Source organism: Convolutriloba macropyga, chromosome 5, assembly GCF_964194025.1.
Source record: "Convolutriloba macropyga chromosome 5, txConMacr16.3, whole genome shotgun sequence".
Taxonomy (NCBI): domain Eukaryota; kingdom Metazoa; phylum Xenacoelomorpha; order Acoela; family Convolutidae; genus Convolutriloba; species Convolutriloba macropyga.
In genome coordinates this window covers 53932847-53956311 of record NC_134472.1, presented here as the reverse complement: position 1 = coordinate 53956311, position 23465 = coordinate 53932847, and the positions used below count along the sequence as shown (strand labels likewise).

Below are 23465 nucleotides of genomic sequence, written 5' to 3'. Positions count from 1 at the left end.
GTACAGAGTTCCTAGGTGCCTTCAAATCCCTATGAACTGAACGCGGAATTCAATTATACAGTACGTTCATTGAGAAAAAGTCCGCTTTTGCGGAAAGAAATATACGCTCTTTGAAAAATATAATCTACAAATATTTAGAGGGAAAATGGACTTAATCATATCTAGACAAATTAGATGCGTTTGTTAAAACAATTAATTCTAGAGTAAATCGAACGATAAAGCTCGCCCCGAACAAAGTCACAAAGAAAGACGTTCTAAGGCTTGTGTCCTTGACCGCAAATACAGCAAATTCTCAAAAACCCAAATTCTATATTGGTTATTTTGTGCGCATAGTGAAAAAAGAAGATACTTTCTAGAAGGGCTACAAACAGTCGTTTACTGACGAGGTCTTTGAAATCGAATCTCTCCCGAATTTGCACCCTCCCACGTATTCTCTTATTGATGCAGATAAAGAAATTATCCAGGGTAAATTCTATCAACCCGAACTTCAACTAGTACGAGAGTCTCCTCTAAAAAATGGGAAGGAAACGATTCGAAGACGAGTTTACGGTACATGTTATTTCTAGCGCTTCGATGGAGATCTTTGATCAAAACACACTAGCTTCGTTCAGAAACTTTTTCAACGATGAAATTCAACTATCTGGTGATTGGAGGGTAGCTCTAAGTGAAATTATTTTTCAGACGAAAATTCAGCATGTTGTGAATGGATATTTGATAGCATATAGTCTTAAGGTTTATGAGGACTCACAAAGAATCTCATCTGATGCCAATGTCATTTCTCCACCTTACAGTGGAGAAAAATTCTCTTTCATGACTGGGAACTTTGACACTGTTGTTCAACTTCTATTTACTATCAAGCGAACAGTTGGATTACCCAATTTTTTGTATCACAAAATCAAGAGTACTGGAAAATACGAAATACTTTTTGGTAAAAATGAGGGAATCACTTTTCCTAGTGAAGAAATACCCAGTATTGTGTATTTTACAGGAATTCCAGATATACATGGTGTGCATATTGGGTACAAAACGAATACAGCTACATCAAATAAATTAATGAAGAGCGATGAGACAAAAGCTTATTATGGAGAAATCCCTGATGATCTGTGCGCGGGAGAGCACCTAATATTCATTTACAAAAACAATATCCATTATCAGTATGTTGGTGATGCTATGGCACCGTTGTTACGCGTCATTGATTCAAAACAACGTCTGGAAAACGATAGCGTGTGTGAACTTGATCCAACACATAGAAAAATTTTTTCAAATTTGGACTATAACAAAATACTTTCCAATACGATTCAATCAATTTCCATAGAGTAACGTATCGAAACAGGTCAATTAGTCCCCTTTTCAGGGACCGGTAAAGTAATATTGACGTTACAGTTGAACAAATTTTGTGATTAAAACGATGGAATCGTACTATACCAATCAAGCATCTTCGTTGCCTTATCTTTCTGGACACTATAGACAAAGCAAGTGGAATAGGTCAAATTTAGCAAGTGGAATAGGTCGCCTTACCGCTTGCACAAAAATTCATTCCACCCGCAACAAAACGTGTCGGAAAAGAACTTCTCTTACAAGGTGTAGCAGAGTTAGTGGATGTTGTCAGCAAAAAAAATCCGCAAAGCAGGCGTTGAAAAACACTTTTTATAATACAGTCAAAAAACAAACAGGAGGCTCATTGGCACTGCGAATGAGACGAAAAAAACCGAATGAATCGGACACGGTCTAAACGTTCTGGTTCAAAAGCTAGAAAAAGTACTAATATGAGAAATACATTCATTTCAAAAAACAAACAGCCAAAAAGCAGTCGATCGGATTTCTTTGCTAGAGTTAAAGGTGATTGGTAATATGTTACCAACAGTGGCAACACATAGTTCCCTGGATTTGTTTGAAAAACCAGCACTTCTTGTAACTTTTGATGGTAGTTTTTGTCAAAAAGTAGGGCCGTTCTACAGCCCTAACGGACCCAGGCTTGAATTTGAAGTGGCTGGAGACAGAAAAAATTTTATTGACTTAAAAAAAATATTCCTAGAAATCAAATAAAAGATAGTTCAAGGCTCTGAAGGCGATTTGAAATATGACGCTGGAGCTGCAGCAGACGTAACCAAAACAGACGCCCCTTACTTCTGCAATAATATTTTACATTCGCTCTTTTCCGACTGCACAGTATCTGCCAACGGATTAAAAGTTTCAAATGCAAATGGAAATTATGCTCACAAAAGTTTCATTGAAACTGAATTTTCCCATAACAAGGATGCTAAAGCAACTTGGTTGGCATGTCAAGGTTATTCGTACGAAGAGAACCCCGGGGCTTTTCCCGCAGCTGAAGTTAACAGACGAAAATCTTTGGTTAGGCAATCTGCCGAATGTACTTTTTATGGAAAAGTGGCTGTAGATTTTTTTACGTGCGATCGACATCTTTTGAGTGGTGTGACGCTGCGAATTTCTTTTCGACGATCAATAGATGATTTTATCACAATTTCCGACGACGCTGCAAAATCCTACAAGGTAAAAATTATAGAAGCTAATTTGTATATGAGAAAAATGACGTTGAACGATGACGTTATTTCTGCAATTGAAAATACTTCAAGTCCAGCGTCCTATCCGTATTTGGAGACCATTACTAAAACGTTTCTTGCTTCCACTGGCTTGGAAATTTGGAAACAAGAGGATGTTTTCAGCAGGGAGCCAATTCCACGTCTAGCTATATGCTTTAACACAAATGAAGCATTTTTAGGAAGCAAACAACTCAATCCTTTCCACGTTCGTAAATTCAACCTGGAGCAGATTTGTATTAACCGAAATGGATTTCCTGTTGCTGACAGTCCAATGAATACAACTGATGAAAATCGCTTATATTTCAACACAATGTCAGACTTAGCCTATATTGACAATGGTCATGGAATTAAATTGTCTGAGTACCCGAGCCATTTTATTATGGTGTTTGATCTCACTAGCACTCGGAAGGCGTCGCATGATTTTATTCACCCTGAACTCACCAATTGTTCAATTTCAATTGAACGCAAGTTTTCAGCTGCCTTGCCAAGTAATATAGAATTTTTCATTATTGGTGAGAAAGCGAGTACTATTTTTTATCGATTCGGCTCGGAATATTTTGAAAAATCATATTCTGACAAACTAATGGATGAAGACAAAATAAACAGCCTGATTCAAGCATGTAATTTTCAAAAGTACAAATTTTGTGGTGTCTTTGCAGCTGATAATTTTCTCCTGAAATTATCACAGAACCGATTGTGAATGTATCCAGCTCTGATTCTATTGGAACACATTGGACACTTTGGTGTAGGAAGAATGGCAATCACATTTTTGCTGATCCGCATGGACAGACACTAACATCATACAAATAATTGTACAACAGACTGGCCTCTGCTGCGCTTGATATTCAAAACTTGTATGAATTGCTTAGAGATCATCCTAAACAAACACTAAACTCCATTTTGTGTGGCTTATTTTGTTTTTATGTTGCTCATTACATTTATAACAAAACAGAAATTTTAAAAATGAGTGATGTTGATTTGATTCAATTTGTGCTTCATGTGATCCTCTAACTAACTCTACTTAAACTCTGCTTATTTGAATAAAGTTTTTTTTTCAAAGTTTTATTTTCTCTTCATACACTATGCGTACAAACAAAAACCTCAGTATCAACAAGCAAATCCGCTCAAAAAAATTGTCCATTATTTGGCAGAAAGCACCCAAGTGTGGCCTAGACAAGATATTTTGAAATCTCTTTAGCGATTCACTTGCAAAGCTCTCAGTTTGAGTTTGTTGGTTATTGGTCTTTGTAATACAATTTTGCAATGACTTTTGATGAAGTTGAAACTGTGCGCTGCTTCCCTGCTGTAATAGTCGCTGATTGTCTTCATTCAACGTCACGTTGCTGTTATTGTTGTTGTTGAGCCTTTGGTTAGCAGCTACGTTAGAGAATTTTGGCAACAGTTTCTGAATTGAGTGGTAGTCGATGCTCAAATTTTTGGTTGTATTCAACCGCCAAAACGAGCTTTTGAAAAATTTCTCCATTCATCTCTAGGGTATTTAAATTGGCAAACAAAATCTTGAATTTCGTGTAGAGACAAGGCACTGTATAGTTTTTTTTAAACTTTGATTTGTCTGAAGACCTTGTCACGTCTGATGTATCCACCAAAACATGATAATGGTTAGTTTTCAAAGTGCAAAAGGGGTTTTCAAAATGAACACACACAGCAAAATTTTTTACACCATTTAACTCCGGTTTTCCATCACAAACTGAGAATTTGAACGCCTTCTGAAGTTGTTTGAATTAAACTGGTGGTCGTTCAAACATTGCTTCAACCATTGTGATTAATCTGCGGAAGCAGCTGAGGATGAGGACGCGGATTTGTAGCCAGATTCTTTTTCCGCTAGTTTAGGCTTTTTAGCGACCGGTTTTTTAGCAACAGAAATCTCTTTTTTCCCTTCTGACTCTGACACTGAGTTTCATATCCTGCCACTTTTGTTTATAAGTTTGTCAAATTCCTCTGTTGCAAGGGATATTCTTTGTTCAAATTCATATTCATTGTCTTTTCTCTTAAAAAGTTTCAAAAAAACATACGTCCCGGTGTTTTCATAGATTTTGAGACTAGTTCTTATCAACATCTTCTCTGTTTTAGATATATCGAAATAGCAATCACCGTACTCTTTGTCTTTGCTTGCAGTGAAAGGCATTTTTATCAAATTAGCTTGGAAGTTTTTGTTGTAGAATGTAGTCAACTGTTAGCGAACGGTTAATTTATTCAAATGATCATTCTTCATTCCAAAACAGTACTGATAATTTTGTTTCAAATGATTTACATATATCAATGTCTTCAGAGGTCCGTGTAATTCCCTTATAATTTACATATCGTGGAGTTATATTTAGACCAACACGAGGAATCTCTTGGCATAGCCTTGATAAACCACACACACACACACACACACACACACACACACACACACACACACACACACAAACACAAATACACACTGCTAATAGTCCCTAACACCACGAGTTTCAAAGAAACTAACTGATAAGAGGGGAAAACGTGTTAGGTCTTGTAATTCCCTAGTAACAAGGAACCCAAGTGTGGTTTCAATTACAAGCAACGTGCTCCCCACCTCAGGCGCTTGGCATGCGTGGGTTACGCGTGTGTGGTCTACTTGTTCAACTTGGTCCAAATTAATGAAAAACACCTGGATTTCAATTAAATTTTGTAAATACATGTGCAGTTTTAAGGCGTGTGCCTCAATCTGTTATAGGCAAAGCAATAAAGCACATATGTTTTCAATCAAAATTTCGGGTCAAAATAGTTGGTCTTTGGGTGTGTCGGGGGCAGATAAGAGAAGAGGCCACTGGAACCATTGTTAACTAACATAAACTACATGGGGGTAAATTCCCCGCTACATTTTATTTCATTTCAGTTTCGAAAAAGCAACTCTTTAACTTTGTTGAAAATCTACTGTCTGAGCAGAATTCAAATTTTCGGAATAAATATCCTCTCGCTTAAAATGCCTTCACAACTTTTTCTTGTTCAATTATCAAAAACATTGAATTTGCTTATCTTCTCTTCAAAGTATTCCAAAATTCTTTAAAACATTTTTATCTCTTCAAACTTCTTCAAACGCAGAATATGTCTTTCTATATCCCGAGTGACCAAAACAATATCTGGGAGCGAGCAATTAAGTACCAGAACTATTACGAAAACTTTGTGGTTTTTATCCAACAAAAAAGAACAAACGAGAAAGAGGAGAATTGGACAACGCTTGAACAATTTTTGATACCCAAAATCTTCATTGCAATCTTGCCAGACAAAAAGGAGAGTGAAGTTTGCGATGGAACCTTTATCACTTCAGGTGGGTTCGGTTCCACCTCTGTCGTTAACACATCCTCTTAACCCGTATGACTTTGTGACACTGCCAAAACAAACTCGAACTATTCTATACAAATACGATTCTGACTGCGTGCCATTTTTCGAAAACCAGTTGGGAGTAGTTCGGGCCTCCAATGAGCTAGCCGATTTATGGTGCCTTTCACATTCTCCCGAGTCACCACCACCAACACCAACCCCATAAACGTTTTCATATCTGTAACAAAAAGAAGTTATTTGTAAAAAAGCAAAAACTTTGTGAAAACTATAAATTTTTGAAAAAACTTTTTTTCTTTCAGATAACTTGAAAGCATGCAATTTTTTAACGTTTCAATGTTATCCCTATGTTTTTTAATACATTTTGAAGGTGTTACTTTAGAAAGGCCTCATAAATTTTTAGAAAAAAAAACACTTTTTTTCTGAAAAAAAATTCAGGTTTTCAGAAAATTGAAAAAAATTGATGATGTGGTTGTTTTGCTGAAAAACACTCAGAATGAGTTTTTCTAACGGCCTTGTAACAGAAATAAAATGTTATTATGATCATGGCCAAAAAACCCCGGGAACACGGTTTTTGCAAAAACTTGTTTTCAATTGGAAACATGTGGCTGCCAGATGTTTTGAAAAATTGTGTTCCCGAGGTTTTTTCACAGTTCTGTAAAAACTAGTCTTCATAAAATCTGACGCTGTGAAACTTTGATTCTAAGAATGATTAAGCTAGCTGTTTGCCAAGTACGAGTTCCATTAAAAATTGCGAAAAAAAATCAATATTTTTTCAATTTTTAAAAACATATACCTACTTTTACAAAATTTTTCAACCCTCAACTGATTTTGCTACAGCCTCTAGTAATCAATGACGAGACTTGTTATACTAAAATGTTAAACTTTTTCTAAAAAATGTTTTTTAATGTTTTTGGTAAAAGAACGGTAATAATTACGTTTTTTATCGCTAAAAAGAGATATTCGGTTGCACTAGAAAACTAATAAAGCTATTTAACTATATAGGGCTTGCTAAAACACGTCATTGCATAGAAATTACGCATATATTGCATAGAAGTTACGCATATGTTGCCGAAAATTACGGCAAAACATTGGTATTTGCATTTAAATTCAACTTTGCATAAGACATGATTCTAGCCCCCTTTGGCCAGAACACCAATCATATATGCAAATGGATTTGCATACAACAAGATCTAAGCCCTCACTGGCGAAAGATGGAATTTGCATAAAGCAGGGACTAAATTTGCATAAAATGCTAAACACCCTCATACGGGATAAAAAAATGTTGTTTCTAAAGCTTCATCCATCTCCTAATTTAATTAATTGGGCTGTGAACCTTGCGCAATGCTATTATTCACTCCTGTGTAATCCTTTAGTTAACTAATTGGAAAGAAACATTGTCCCTAGAAATTTGGTTTTGAACATGTTTTCAATTTCAAACAATCTGGACGTTGGTTATTTTTAGAGAGTTGAAGGTTGGGTTTAGCTCGAACTCAAAACCATTTTATCTTCAAATTGACTCAACTGTGAGTTTTTTGTGCAAATTTTGTAACGCCAAATTCACATTTCGCAACAACCGCAATTGTCACCAAAAGAACTTGCATCCAAATGAAGTCGCAGTAACAGTGTACCACTGTGAACACTGTGATTTCACTTCAAGAGATCTACGAACTCTCGAACGACATTTCGGGAACCGACATAACCCATTAGTACGAAGTTGCCTCTACTGCTACTTTGGCTTTCATTCTGCTGATCATTTTGCCACACACACACAAGAGATCAACATGGACTGCCCTCGAGGAATAGTGAAACAAGCAGAAGACCAACAGAATCCGCCTTTCAAGGAGCACTTCAAGTTTTCACTATTGATGGAACGGAGGACGACCAAGATCTCATGGAGTTCATGCTGAACAATAGACACATCATAACTGACCTTATAAACAGCGAAGTTTCGAATACAGCCAAAAAAGTTCAGTTTGTTGTGTCTCTGGATCTCTTCAAAGAAAGAAACGAAAATGACAACAAAGAACAAGCTATCGAAATCTTTGCCAGATCTGAAATGACTACAGTGTACTTGGACGGACTCTCAAACGAAGATTTTTTTCAAGATATTGAATAAGATGTTGAATATTCACTTCATTTTTTTCGTCACAAGGCAGTGGATGGATTCTACGCAAAGAAATTAGACTGGAAATCAAGATGGCCGCTTTTGCCCCCGTGCATGCATCATCGTATGTAGCTCTGCCTGGTTTCCTGAACGGATGCCGTTCATTGCTCAGCATACGAAACCATTTTGACCACAACTGCTTCGTGTATTGTTTCGTTGCCGCGTATCACATCAAAAATCGAATCAATTTACTGACAGAATATCGATCGGGAACTGAAAAGACGAATCCAGATACGTACAAGAAAGCGGAAAGACAGCCAGTTGGAGACAATCAGATGCCCAATGCCCATAAACACGATCCCATACTTCGAAGACGCCAACGACGTTCGCGTCAATGTTTTCGGGTAATTGTTTCGTTAATAATATCAATAAGAGTCAAATAATCCCGCTAAACGAATCAAAATGTTAAAAGTGTATTGATCTTCATGAATCTGTTTTGTTTAAAGAATCGAGGGAACACATTTGGTGATGATTTACCTCTCCAAAAAGCCAGACAAATCCTTCGCAATGGATCTTCTTCTCCTCCACGAAGAGAATGCCCATCACTACGTTCTCATCTTGAATCAGGAACGATTTGTCGAATACTTCAAAGATATAGCGCACCGTGCAGCGCAGCGTATTTGACGAAATTGTTTTCATTTGTGTACAAACAAAGAAACTTATCAAAACCAAGTTAAAACATGCAGCGAATATGCAGCAGCATAAATTGTTATGCCAAAAGAAAGCAACACTTCCCTACAGTTCCGAAACTGGAAGGCACGCTGGTTTCTTCCTATTGTTCTGTACTTTGACACCAAATCTTATCTTGTTCCAATCGCTACCGCACAACCCTCACCCTCTACTTCCTACACAGTTGCAATTGAAAACATGAACCTTGTGGTTATGCTATAGCAGCCGTAGAACATGATAAAGCAACGCCTGTCTACTTTGAACTCAAAAGAGGTGACAACTGTTTGAACCATTTTGTAAAATCTTTGCGCGTACTGGCGCTTGACATCTAGAACCGAAAATGAGCTTTCTACGGACCTTACCGAGGACCTGTTCCAGCACGTGAAAATAACACGAGAAAACGAAACAAACGATGAGGCTGATCTTGTTCTCGACCATTGCTACTACGATGGTCATTTTCTAGGGTGGGCACATCAACTCTGTAACACTCGTCGCAGAACATCTAACTTCACGCCAATGGTTGATCTTAATATCAAAAAGTATGATATTCATCATATATGTCTCGCACTAGCGGAGTGTGAGCCGGAAACGAAGATTGAAGTTATACTTTCTACAGACGAAAACTATATATCACTCTCTGTCGGAGTTTTCATAAAAAAACTTTGAGTCGGAGGCCGGACAACAAGTACCCATCTTCGAATACCTAAGGTTAATTGACTCGTTTATCTTCATGCCTCAATAACTCGAGTCCTTGGTAGCTGATCTGCCTGACAATCGCTTTGACATTCTACGCTCTAAGTATGAATCTTACTCCAATAGCGATTTTCAACTTCTTTGCCAAAAAGGTTTTTATTGTTATTCCTAGATCACATCAGAACAAGTTTTTGAAGAAAAAGTCTTGGCGCCATTATTGGAATGGAAAAATATATTGCATGGCGGTGAAGTCACTATCAGCGAAACCGACTACAATCATGCTCAAACAGTGTTTTCAAAATTTGGTTGTCAAAATATCGGCGACTACCACGACCTTTATCTAACCTGTGACACTTTGCTCTTGCCGTGCGTCTTTGAGGCTTTCAGAGATATCTGCTCTGACACGTATGGTTTAGATTGCGCACAGTACTATGGAGCATCAAATTAATCAGGAGATGCCTTCCTCGAGGTGTGCAAACCCGACCTGCATTTGCTTACCGAGAGAGAACAGCTTGAACTTGTAGAGAACATGATGCGCGGAGCAGTGTCTTCAATCTGTGAGCAACGACTCTTTCAAGCAAAGAACTGCTATATGCCAAATTATGATGCTTCTAAGCCGTCTACATATGCGTTGATGCCAGACGCAAATAACCTTTACGGCGGCGTAATGCAGAAAGATTATTTGCCCTTGAAGGATTTTGCGCTAGATGCTCATATCACGCTCGATGAGATACTCAAAGTTTCGTCAACGGCACAATATGGCTACATCGTTGAGGTTGATATGGATTATCCACCCGAAATTCATGGAGCTCATCAAGATTACCCTTTGGCGTCATCCAAATAGAAAATCAAACATTCTTGGCTGAGTGGTTACCAGAAAATTTTGAAGGTACAGATGTACTTACCTGGATACCTGGAATGTCATCTGGGTCAAAACTCGTTCAAACGCTGTTGCCTAAAAACCGTTACACGCTACATTATCGGCTTGCACAATTCTACATTTCAATGGGGCTCAAAATCACAAAACTTCATCGGGCATTAAAGTTTGAGCAAGCGAACTGGATGCGACCCTACATGGAGCTAAATACCAGTCTCCAGATTGCTGCCAGTACTGCTTTTGGCAAAAATTTTAACAAAGGCATGATAAATTCTACGTTCGGAAAAACTTGCGAGTCGAAAAGGAACCGTGATCAAGTCGTTATTGTCCGAAATGCTCAAAGCGTGCTACAAAGAACGCAAAACTTTCATTTTAAATCGTTCAAAATCTTTGGTGAAAGCATGGCTGGGATAAAAATAGCAAAAAACGGATTTATTGGAACAAACCTACTATTGTAGGGGCAGGTGTACTTGATCTGGCCAAATTACACATGTTCCAATTTCATTATACAGTGATGAAGCCATATTTTGATAGAAAAGTTCTCTTCTCGGATATATCGAGTCAATACAATAGAAGTTTATGAAGATATACGCCGAAAAATTCATATTTTGCAACATATCGACTTCTCTAATTATCCACCACAGCACCCGCTCTTCTCCAAAGTGAACGAATATGTCGTCCTGAAGTTTAAGGACGAGTTTGCCAGCGTGCCTATTCAAGAAATTTGTGCTCTCAAGCCGAAACTCTACTCAGTAATGGCAATTGGTAATTTAGTTTTCATCACACTCACACGTAGCAATATACAGCTTGTTAGTTGGGACTCTTCCTAATGTTCAATTTTTTAATTTAGATGGCGGGCAAAAGAAATCAGCTAAAGGCGTCACAAAATTAGCACAACGACAACTGACGCATGACATATTCAAAGATACTCTCTCCTCTGGTCGTTTGATCCGTAAGCAAAACCACAGAATAGCTTCTAGCAGCCACCAACTCCACACAGTAACCATTAATAAAATGTCGCTCAACGCTTTAGACGATAAATGATACATTCTCGACAATGGGATCGATACGCTGCCGTTTGGTCACATAAATATTGTCCACGATCGTTTCTTCGACGGAGACGACAATTTCGATAATGAATTGTTGAGTTCCTGGTCGTCTGGAGAGTTGCACGAAATTGAAAACCAGAGGGAAATTGAAACCACAGTTGAAACAAATACTGACAATGCTGTAATTCCTGACCCCGGCTTCGTAAGAACCGCCGCAATCACAGAGTCTGATATTGATTCTGATGAAATTGTCGATGGAAAAAATGAGACAGAAGAAGAACGTCCAGTGTATAACCCATTTATTGACTATGAAGCGATAGAATCAGACTCTTAATTAACAAAACAGAGCGCTATTTTCTATTAAATTTGACGCTTTTGTACGTATTTATTTCTCATATCTATAACGGTTTCTATAACAATTCTATTCTATATGTTGTAACGTATAAATTCAGCTTTGATTCAAATCTACATTGCTAGGTTTTGCCACAAATAAGCAAGAAAAGTTGAAACTGGAATGGCTTTCCAATAGCGCAATACCAACAATAAGCCGCCAGACAAATACATGTAGTACAGTTACCACTTTCTTAGCATAAAAGATCTCCGTAAGGGATCAGGGATCCCCCTCTGCCGAACGGATCTCGAAAGGATCTCCCCCCCCCCCGATCTTCCTGTATATATACGATACTACTCATAACGTACCCAAAAGGTCTGTTCAAGAGATCTGGGAATGTATGATTAAAAAATAGCAGGGTAAAAGGCCAAAACCTTACGGTTTTCACAATAAAGATTTGTATGGTGAATCAAAGATTTCTTGCTCCCAGAGCTTTTAACTCATATCTATGTTCGTGTTTGTAACTTATTGCAATTTAAATTCCCTAATTTTGCACTTCGTGTATAGCTGCTCAATTCATGTTTGAATATCTCGTGTCATTCCCGAGCTTTTTTCCTCAGTTTTGAGTTCTGTATTCGGCCCGCGAATTACAAAACTAAAAATTGCAGGGTTCGAAATCTGGTTTGCTTATCTGTAAAGCGCAACCTTGAATCAAAATCAGTACATTTTTATATTACTGTGCGACCTAATGATCGAATTAATTTCTCTGTTTTTGTCCGTAAAATAAACAGAATTACGAAAGCTTAAAAATTGGTATCTTTTGACTACGAAAACTGGAAATAGATGAATTTTTGTTTTACTTTGATTATGACGATAATCGTAAGCTCCTAAAAATATTGTCTTCAAAGAGTTTATGGCCCTTTTTCGAAGGTAATTTGCTTCCAGTTCTCGCAAACTTGAGACAGCTGTGACCTTGGTTAGAAACGTTTTTGTTTATTTTTAGAGTTTACTGAATTTTTATATGGTTTCCTTATTAAAGAAAAATGATATAAAATTTAAAAATGTCGGCATGCATAAGGACGAGAACAATAAAGAATGCCAATCACTAACAGTAATTCATCGATTTTTAACACTTTTGAACTGACACTTTTTTTTCACTCTTTAAAACCAATTAAATGTCAAATTCTTGTCGGTGGCCTGTGAAAAACAAAACTGGGCCACAATTCGAACTATTTCATCCGTAACCACTATTCAGACAATTGGTGTTATTTTTATCAATCATAAAGTCTATTTGGTTTTTGTGAAACAGATACATGCTAAAACACTTACAATCAGAGCAATCAAATTATAACATAAAAAATGTTCGGGTATTTTTTCTGTTTCACTCATTGTCCCGGTTGAAGTTGATATCAGATGTCGTCGGAGTTTCTGTCGTCGGAGTTTCTGCCGTCGGAGTTTCTGTTTTCGGAGTTTCTGTTGTCGGAGGTTCTGTCGTCGGAGTTTTTGTTGTCGGAGTTTCTGTCGTCGGAGTTTCTGTTGTCGGAGTTTCTCTCGTCGGAGTTTCTGTTTTTGGAGGTTCTGTTGACGGAGTTTCTGTTGTCGGAGTATCTGTCCTCGGAGTTTCTGTTGTCGGAGTTTCTGTCGTCGGAGTTTATGTTGTCGGAGTTTCTGTCGTCGAAGTTTCTGTCTTCGGAGTTTCTGTCGTCGGAGTTTATGTTGTCGGAGTTTCTGTCGTCGGAGTTTCTGTTTTCGGAGGTTCTGTTGTCGGAGTTTCTGTCGTCGGAGTTTCTGTTGTCGGAGGTTCTGTCGTCGGAGTTTCTGTCGTCGGAGTTTCTGTTGTCGGAGTTTCTGTCGTCGGAGTTTCTGTTTTCGTAAGTTCTGTTGTCGGAGTTTCTGTCGTCGGAGTTTCTGTCGTCGGAGTTTCTGTTGTCGGAGTTTCTGTCGTCGGAGTTTCTGTCTTCGGAGTCTCTGTCGTCGGAGTTTCTGTCGTTGGAATTTATGTCGTCGGAGTTTCTGTTTTCGGAGTTTCTGTCGTCGGAGTTTCTGTCTTCGGAGTCTCTGTCGTCGGAGTTTCTGTCGTTGGAGCTTATATCGTCGGAGTTTCTGTTTTCGGAGTTTCTGTCGTCGGAGTTTCTGTTTTCGGAGTTTCTGTCGTCGGAGTTTCTGTCGTCGGAGTTTCTGTCGTCGGAGCTTCTGTCTTCGGAATTTCTGTTGTCGGAGTTTCTGTCGTCGGAGTTTCTGTCGTCGGAGTTTATGTTGTCGGAGTTTCTGTCGTCGGATTTTCTGTCGTCGGAGTTTCTGTTGTCGGAGTTTCTGTTGTTGGAGTTTCTGTCGTCGGAGTTTCTGTCGTCGGAGTTTCTGTCGTCGAAGTTTCTGTTGTCGGAGATTCTGTCGTCGGAGTTTCTGTCGTCGGAGTTTCTGTTGTCGGAGATTCTGCCGTCGGAGTTTCTGTTTTCGGAGGTTCTGTTGTTGGAGGTTCTGTCGCCGAAGTTTCTGTTGTCGGAGGTTCTGTTGACGGAGTTTTGTTGTCGGAGATTCTTTTGTCGGAGGTTCTGTTGTCGAAATTTCTGTTGTCGGAGTTTCTGTTGTCGGAGGTTCTGTTGTTGGTGGTTGTGTTGTCGGAGGATCAGTTGAAGCAAGTTGGGTGGTCCGAGACGTTGCTGTCATATCAACTACCCTCAGAAGTGGCCCTGCTCCGGAATCATTGACTTCGAATATCCAAATACCTTCGCCTGTACCTCCTACTCCATTAGATTGCATCAAAGTTGCTCCTACTTCAGCTGTTCCAGATCCTTCAAGCTCATAGTTAGTTCCGAAAACACAAACTTTACCTTAAACTTGATCTACTTTGATCTAAGTGCAACTTAGATCGAATACTATAATATAAGCAAAACTGAAACAATTCGAATTAAATCTATATCTCATTGCCGTGATCTTGTACTTTTTCGAACTAATGGCGTTCGAAGACTTTGAACGTTTTTTTCGGGATCCCGGTCATAATAACTCCATTTTGCTCTTCTTAGTTTTTCACTTTTTTATTGAAAAAAGTTATCCTAATAGATTTGGAAAATATTTCAACAACGCATTGTGGAATCAGTTGTTTTGGCTTTTATTGCATGATTTTAAACCAAAGCTCGGCTTTTCTATTCTTTGGGTGACAAACAGTCCTTCACCACCGAAATAAAACTCTCGTTGTTTGTTCAGTCCCAAAATGAAGCGTGGAGTTCAAAGCGATCCTCTTCAGTTCGTCGGATATTTAGGCACACGAAATGTTTCGCGAACTCTACGGGAGCTCCAAACAAACAAGACATTCCAGCTTAAAAAAAAACTTTTGAGTCAATTCAGACGATTTTTTAGACCTCATTGCTTCCAAAACTGCCCAAAGTGCGACCCCTCACGAGGACTTCCAGGACCAAGATCCTGGAAAATTGCACGAGGGCTTGCAAGATCTTGCCAAGATCTTAGAAATGCTGCGTGGATCTAGCACGCACTAGGAAACGATCGCAAGTGAACCCATAATTTTGGAAGTCTTGGCGTGTTTTTCCCAGAAAAAAGAAAAAATTTTCCAATTTTTGTAATTTCTAGTTGTTTTGGGTTCTAATCATAACAATTCTGAAAAATATGTAAAACTTGGAGAACCACGCAAGTTCCTTCAGAGATCCTGTGGCTCTTGGAGAATCCAAGATCTTGCGTGGAATTGGCGTGGATTATAAGGGATCGAGCACTGGGTGCATCTGATCGGACTTTCCCCGGGTCAACAATCATACAACTTTCTTTGATTTCGTACTAGGTCATATATGATTCTTAGTAATCATACTAGGTCATATATGATTTGTATGAATTCTTGGTAGTCATTCATGGATCATATATGATTTCCTAGAAATTATACAAGGATCATACAATAAAATTTAAAGACTAAAAACTGTATAATTTTGGTTTTCCATTGAAGTTGAAAAAATTGGATTTCATACAAGGTCATATTTGACAGATAATACATTGACTGGTGCCACAAATTCTCGTATAATGTAGTCAGAGGACTTATTAAATTATTATATCGCATTTGCAATCCACATTTGATTCTTTGTGTGCGCTAAAAGAATAACTTTGTGGTTTAAACGTATTCAGAAAACGAATATGACGTGATATGCATTTTTTTCTTGATTATTTTTTTTTATAAATGAGCATTTATATGTATAAACTGGCTTCAGAGTATGTCAAAACTTTGGTTATTTGTTTGGACTTACTCTTTCATTTTGTGCCCAACTTGCAATTGATATTGTACGTTAGGGTCTTTTGGCGGATCACAATGTGATGCCGGGGTATCATATATGTGATGCCCTACCGAATAAAAACAAAAAACTTGAATGGTTAAAAATTTTCAAAAATAGATGTATGATTCTTGGTATTCGTACTAGGATCATATATGATTTCTTGGTAGTCATACAAGGATCATATATGATTTCTTTGGTTTCATACAAGGATCGTACTAAGAAATCAAGTATGGACAGTATGAAATCATATATGATCCTTGTATGAAATCAAAGAAACTTCAACCCGGGTTCCTGTCTGCCAGACCGACTTTTAAAAAAACTCATAAATTAGTAAAAAAAAAACAATTCACTACCAACATTGTTGCTCCGTTCTGATGAAGAGCAACAGCAAAGTAAATTACTCTTCGCCAAAACATAATAACTTTATTAATTGGATTAAAACAATTTCCGATTTTTACTTTGCAACATTTTTGGGATTACGCACCTCAATTCTTAAAATGATCCTCTCATAAATAGTACTTTTTGGAGAATCTTCTAAAAAAATTTTTTCTCTAAAAGATTACACTCAAATTTAGATTATAACAATTCTGATGAAAAAGTTCTGATTTTAAACTTCTGGCAGACAACATGAAACTTTTTATTTCATAGGATACGAAAAAACCAAAATTAATCTCTTCGAAGAAAAATAAAAAATATGTTTTCATAATACCATGTGATTTTTCTCAAAAAGTTTTCTGTTAACTTTTTTTGAGATTAAGTTTGATTGAATGATTATAGGTGCTTTTCGAGATTTTGGACTTTTCAAAAATAATAATTTGTCCTTGATGCGTTTGCTTACTATAATTAATCCCTCTGGAATCGAAACTGCTACAAATAAGTGGTATTACAGAGCTCTTAGAAGGGAACCGATAATTTATCACGCACACAGAGCAATCATTTATGAATGCGTTATTTATCACCACCACCAGTACGCGCTACGCAACTATCACGCGTTTAGAATAAAAACGTATTAGTGTCTGCACTTTCTGCTTCTAAATAATAAACTCGCCTCAACTTCAATGACTGGATCGCTTCGACTAGAATAATGGCGGCCAAAACTATTCCTTTTACTCAGACGGCCCCGATATTATTTAATAAACCGTGCACTTCTTGATGTTTGCAACTAACAGTTGAAGTGCTGAAACTTTTCACCAAGTAAAATAAAGAAGAAGCAGAAAGTTTCTGTGAAAAGCAAAATAAAATAGATTCCAATAAAACTTGACAAAACAACAAATTGTAGCTGCTTCTAAAGAGGGGAAAGCAAATTTAGACGCCTCCAAAATCAGGAATTGATGCTTTAGCTTTCCAATTTATTAATTTTTTGATTCAATAAGTTTTTCTTGAGATAAAGACGAATTGAAGCCCTCATATTCCCCGGCCAACAGGAAAATTAGAAGTTACCTCACGATGTACCGTAACCCGTAACGTGTGACGAGCATCCCATAGGCTCGAAACCGAGCCGAAAATATTTAGAGAATTAATGCAACTGACGAGGGACGGAACAGAACTGTTGAAACTCAGCAATGCGGCCGCAGACAACGGCTTCTTACTTTTTTTCTAGTGAAAAATTGAAGTCGAAAGTCGGCACATTTTGTTAAGTGTGTCATTATACGCACTAAAACTGAAGAACCAGAAAAGAGCCATACCATTATCTGAACCAGTGAAAACCCCAACTCTAGCATACTGGCCGCCATTGTCTTCAACATTCACTAACTGTAAGTATTGAAAAACGGCTACCAATTTATCCACTCCCCTTTCTGCGTAGTTCTCATCTTTGATGAAAATGAGGTTGAACAAGTTTCCATTTCCGGAATTTGGTGCAGGGTACCAGCTCACATTTACGAAATATTCCGGCAAAAAATTAGGATCTTCAGGGATTATGTAAGATGCAGTTATATTTGAAATTTGGCTAACGTCGTAACTTTGATCAACGGATACATAGTTATTGGTTTCTGATTTCAAAAATGTGGCAATGATTGTCGATTGATGAAGAGAATCAAGCTGATCGGGTAGTTTTAAAATTTCTGGTTGTGAGTTTCCTAAACTGACGTAACCACTCGTGCACACATACAAGGCATCAATCTGGTTTCCGGCGACGTTTAAGGAAGCGTCCAGTGATATTTTGTCGGAACAAATGTCAATTCCAGACATTACCACGTCACTAGGCACTCCCACGGGTTTAATTGCCACTGGTGAGGTTGTAGATTGAGGTAGTTCCAACAGCCATTCTCCAAATATGTACCCAATGGGGTTCCAGTTTGCCAGTTCGAATGTATAAGCTCCGCCAGATACTCCCGAGTCGGGCATCTCGAAATAGGGAGCTGAAAATGTTGTCAGCATTTAATTTATGTAAGTTTATTTAGATCGTAATTTTCAGTGATCTGATTAAGATCAGTCAAGCAAAAAGATAATCTCTGCAAAAATTAAAAATAGAAAAATTCTGACTTGGAAAAGACCAAAGAAAAGCAATATTTCATCTTACAATGCGCACCTAATAAACTATTAAAACTAAAGTCGACCTTGAATTAATACCCTTACAACCCTTAATTTCCCATACAGAGAAGTATTTATGAATTTGAATAAGTTTCCTATTCACTTGGTTTTTTCATTGTGCGATTCCTATCGAAATTCGATTTCTGAAAACTTACATTTCAAAACGGTAAATTGAGGGAATTGTAAGAATGGCAAGCTTCTTGCTGGGAATTTAGGGATTAGTAAGTAACGGTATATTTTCCGTGCAATCATTCACTCGGCTAGGATGGATATCTTACCAATGCCTAAAAACTCTCAGTTATGATCAATAGCCGGGTTTTATATATTGCAATCACTGCGTCGCCAATCCTACAATCCAGCATTTTCCGCTTGCCCATGTTTTATGATTAGCCTTTTTAGACTTTCCTTTCGCGGTCAACAGTGACAGTAAAGGAAACTAGTTCAAGTTTGCTCGAAAATGAGAATATTCGACACTGATAATTGCGATTGCGGAATTTGATGACAAGCAAAAAAGTTTGACAGATTTGAGTCACTATTGTCCGGAAATTTATGTCACTAACATCCGCGCTATGGTAACTACTTTCCGCGCAAGGCTTCTAAAATTGGGGGTAATTATAATTTTAATCCGTCAAAGTTTTGAACATAAACACAGAGTTCAAAACCTAACTTAAAGGGGGTTGAACTTAAATTGAGGGATAATTTTTCGTTTAATCCATCAAGGCTTCTGAAACTGATTAAAGGAGAAAAAGGGGGATATAATTAGTACTTCTTATCAAAATGAAGTGAGGGCTATTTATAATATTATTCCGTTAAAGTTTCGAATATAGTTTAAAAGTTAAGGAAGGTGCAGTGATGGCGATACCCCTAGTCACAAATTGCAGACAATGATGACATAAAAACCTGATTTTTTTGAGACCAGTGAAGGAATTTTCTAAAGATTGTCTGCAATTTTATTGTCACTGTTGTCCACAATTGAACCATATTTCTTCTACGCGGTAAGTAGTGACAGAATGTCGTCACTGACTTTGGCAAACGCGGACCCTGCTGAGTTTATACTATTGGCGACGTAATGATCTTTTGAAGAAAGTCATGTATCCTAAAAACTTTAGCTATCTACGATGGCTAGCTACAAAAGGGTTCGCAGAAGGAATTAAAGCGATCTACCCGTACAATTGTCGGGTCCGGTTATCCCTGCTCGCATGTATTGACCAGTCTCTTCATCTTGGCCGTTTGGAACATGGAAATATTCAAACGTGATTATGACTTTGGCCTCTCCAGTTCCACGAAAATTATTATCAATGCCGATCGCCATGAATAAAGTGTTCGTTTCTCCTCCCCAAGCAAAACGCAAGAAATATGTGGCATTAAAATAAGGCTCATGTCTTCGGATAAAAATTTGCTCTTTCAAATGATACGGAAGGGTTGAACTATCATTATCTGTATATCTTTGCGCGAAGTAAGCTTTCTGTGTTTGGCGTCTTAGCAAAAAGGGAGCTATTATTATGTTAGAGTGAGGAGAATCGAAATCATTCGGATATCTTAAGATTTCTGGAGTTGGTGCGTTGTTTAGGATCACGTAGCCGTTTGAGCATACATAGAGTGACGTAATGACAGTTGAGCCAATTTTGAAGGACTCTACAAGAAATATTTCATCGGAACAGCTATCGATTTCATCAACAACTAAATCAATAGAAGTTGATACGTGGAAATTCATTATCAAAAATGGCAGAAGTATTACAAAGTTCATATTGATTATTAAAAAAACTGCAGTTAACTTGATGAAAACTGTTGATGGAAACTTTTGTACATTTGAAAAAAAGGAACAAGCAGATTTTAGTAGCTAGACCAGATGACATCAAATTAAACGCTAATTAAATGATGGTTAAGAGCATCTGATAGATTATACAATGGAGTGGTTATTAAATAATTTGTTAATTAAACAGCAGATCGAGGAACATCATCGTTTGCTTAAAATAAAGCCGGAAGTTTAAACTGGAAAGAAAATAAAGATTAAGCAGAGACCTATTTGACATTTAACCGCCTCAGCGCTATGAAAGCGGTCCAGTTATAGAAAAGTTTGTTATTGAAAACTGATAATCATCCACGTATAAATTATTCAGTCAAAGTTCTTCAGATTAAGATCATCGCAACCAATTTTAGGTGAAATTTGAACTCAAATGTGTACATCAAAATTTGGAGCGGTTGCTTTTTTGTGCTAAATGTGATTTCCATTGTTTAGTTTTGTTCAGTCAGTTTTAGCTGATCGATGTATCCATCACACAGAGATGTAAGCTGTATCGCGATGATAATCAGTTTTATCATTAGGAAGCCTGACAAGTGCAGAATATGAAATTATAAATATTTTTTTTATTTTCGTTTTTCCAAGCAGTTATGGAGGTAAAAAACCTTTGTGAACATTCGCCTGATTTCCGTTGTGTTGTTCACATTTTCCAATCAATTGTGCAAAAGATTTGTTAAATTGCTCACAAGTGTTTTTGGTTCTACGATTAAAGATAGACGAGAGCTGCTGAAATATTTGGTTTGACTTGCTTGGCTATAACTTTGGCTGAAATTTTTCTAAAACAATCTGCCAATTTTCTCGACAAATGGCATCAAATATGATTTTTTAGCCAACTTTGTCCAAATTTTTTCCGGTAATATAGATCAGAAAAGAACTGCTGAAACAATTCGCGTTTACTCAAATTCCAGCTATTTTAATCTCCGCTTCCAGAGAATGCGTTAAAGAACTGATAATGGGCCGCCTTTTTGCTAATTAAAATGAAAAATGATCCAAAACCAAATGCTTTTTTGATAAATTAAGTTTTTTTTACCATAGTACGTAATGCGCTAAAATTTGGAAAATTGAATTCAAATTTTAGACGCAAAAAGATAGCAAGGCTAGTTTGATTCTTATTGCGGATTTTATGATCAAAATTATTCGGATTGTATTGGGTCGCTGACCATTTAAAACTCTTTTTGCAATTTTTTATGCCGATTTGCTCTCTGTTACAATTCAATTGATGAGAGATCCAATTCAGGTTTAAAAAGACACGATGAAGAAAAAGTTTTTTTTAGAAAAAAAAACACATTGTCTTTGTGGGGATCCGATACAAATGACTGAATTCTAGAAAATTGCAATTTTTGTTGTTTCTTTTGTAGCCTTACGACCTAGCTTCATCAATCAAAAGTTCCGATGGCTACGTAATGAGGCAGTGGAGATCAAAGGCTTATATTTAATAAGTTTTAATTAGTGTTAGTTAGCAAAGTTAATATTTAATAGCTTTAATTAGTGAATTTCTGAACTTTTCACATTAATTACCTTACTTCCATCATCATGCAGCATAATCTCATTAAAAACGGCTCCAAAATTTTCCCTAATGAGTCAAATGTATTACAGCATTTCTGATTCGCTTTTATTTATTTTAAAAATTTCGTTTGATTTTTTCCACTTTATCACTTGTCAAATGGGTTTCTGTCAAACTGTACTTTGTTTTCATTAGTAAAAAGTGCTGCGTTCTATTGAGTGGAACAAAATTGAGTCACCTAGTGGCTTAGATTATCCAAAAAACTTTTCCACAAAAAAGACAATATGGCTTTTTAAAGTGAAAGTCATGAATTTTGGATACTAGTTTCTTTTTAGGTTGCTTTTGGTCTCCTAATCCTATGTCATTTTTAAAATTAGTCGCATTGGAATTGAAGGGAGGTTCAGTTGAGCCAAAATATGTTTTTCAGAGAACAACTTCAGGTCTGAATAACTTCGATTCTTCTATTCAATTTTCAATTAGAGTTTCATCTACAAAAATTGTTCGATTTTTAGTCTGAGTTTCTTTCCACCAGAATAAAAGTGAATTTTTAAATCTCTTCAGTTGATAGCTAATTTTGCTAATGTCATTGAGTTTATTTGATCTCAAAAATTTTAGTGTACTTTTACCCCCTTTCGGTAATCTCTTAATTAGTCTTCAAATTAGATCCATTCCTGATAGTTCTATACAATTTCCGTGTAGAAAACCTTTGGTATTTTTTTCATGAAATTTCTGACACCACGGGATTTTCTTTTAAAAAATCTGAGTTTTGGATTTTGTTGAATACTTGCGCTGTTAGGTTTACATTGCCCACACACGAACCAACTCTTTCGATGTTTGATGAGGCACGAATGAAGGAATGAACATAATGAATTTTTGCCGTTACGATTTATGAGTAACTCAGTAACAGAAAAATTATTCCGATTATTTTTAAAGTTTCTGTTTTCGAGACTGGCATGACGAATTTTTTACCGGACAGCCAGGAATGAAACACTGTTTGGGTTTTGGGCAGTCTGATCAGATTCATTTCTTTTTTTTTGGGTGTATTCTCAGTCTTTATTTGTTTATGTGTGACGTGCATTCTGAATAAGAAACTTCAAACAATTGTTTTTGGTTTTTGATCGTTATGGTTTTTGCCGAGTCTGGATTTATGTAATATTTTAGTACCAAGTTTTAATTTAATTTTATATACTAATTCTCAGAATAACAAAAAAAGATCTATCTATGCCTTTTTGATCAGCATTTTCGTAGATGGCTTCTTTTGGATAGAACAAGTAAACTCTGTAATGTGTGCAAATAATGCTCCGACCTCGCTGAAACACATCATGACTTTATTTTCTGACAAAAGTGGCAGTCGTAGGAAATTTTCAAAAATTCACCTACTTTTCAAAAATTAAAGCTTGATCGCAAAAACTGCTCCAAAAATCAAACCAGAGAACAACATAAACAAAACAAGTGTAGATGACCTTTAAAGAGGCCACGGGACAATACAAAAGGCAAATAAACTACAGAAAATGATAACTGCAGGCAAAGCTCATCATGATTTTTTCTGTTTCAATTAAAAAGATCACTTAGCAGTGAGTAGAAAAAGTATCACTGGCTGAAGAGACTTCTATTATTCGAGACCTGGTAAAAAAAACCAATAAAAGAAGGAAGAACAAATAAAGAAGGACAAAAATTTTAAAATCCGTT

The 23465-nt window shown here is 37.0% G+C and overlaps 1 protein-coding gene across 1 annotated transcript; it reads right to left on the bottom strand.

Annotated features, from left to right (window-relative positions):
* Positions 1–13077: 13077 nt before the first annotated feature.
* LOC142340416 (uncharacterized) lies at positions 13078–20341 on the bottom strand. Its single transcript, XM_075390993.1, has 3 exons — positions 19642–20341; positions 17620–18299; positions 13078–14328 (listed from the first exon to the last, which is right to left on the bottom strand). The coding sequence occupies exons 1-3, from the start codon at positions 20216–20218 to the stop codon at positions 13078–13080; spliced, it is 2508 nt and encodes an 835-aa protein (XP_075247108.1). The 5' UTR covers positions 20219–20341.
* Positions 20342–23465: the final 3124 nt, after the last annotated feature.

What these genes read in the sequence shown, in the direction of transcription:
- LOC142340416 (XM_075390993.1), bottom strand. Translation starts at nt 20,218, where the DNA reads ATGAACTTTGTAATACTTCTGCCATTTTTGATAATGAATTTCCACGTA. An exon ending in GATAACCGGACCCGACAATT is followed by an intron (nt 18,300 to 19,641) that starts GTACGGGTAGAT and finishes CAACATTTTCAG; the next exon opens with CTCCCTATTTCGAGATGCCC. An exon ending in CTGGTTCAGATAATGGTATG is followed by an intron (nt 14,329 to 17,619) that starts GCTCTTTTCTGG and finishes TTGATATGACAG; the next exon opens with CAACGTCTCGGACCACCCAA.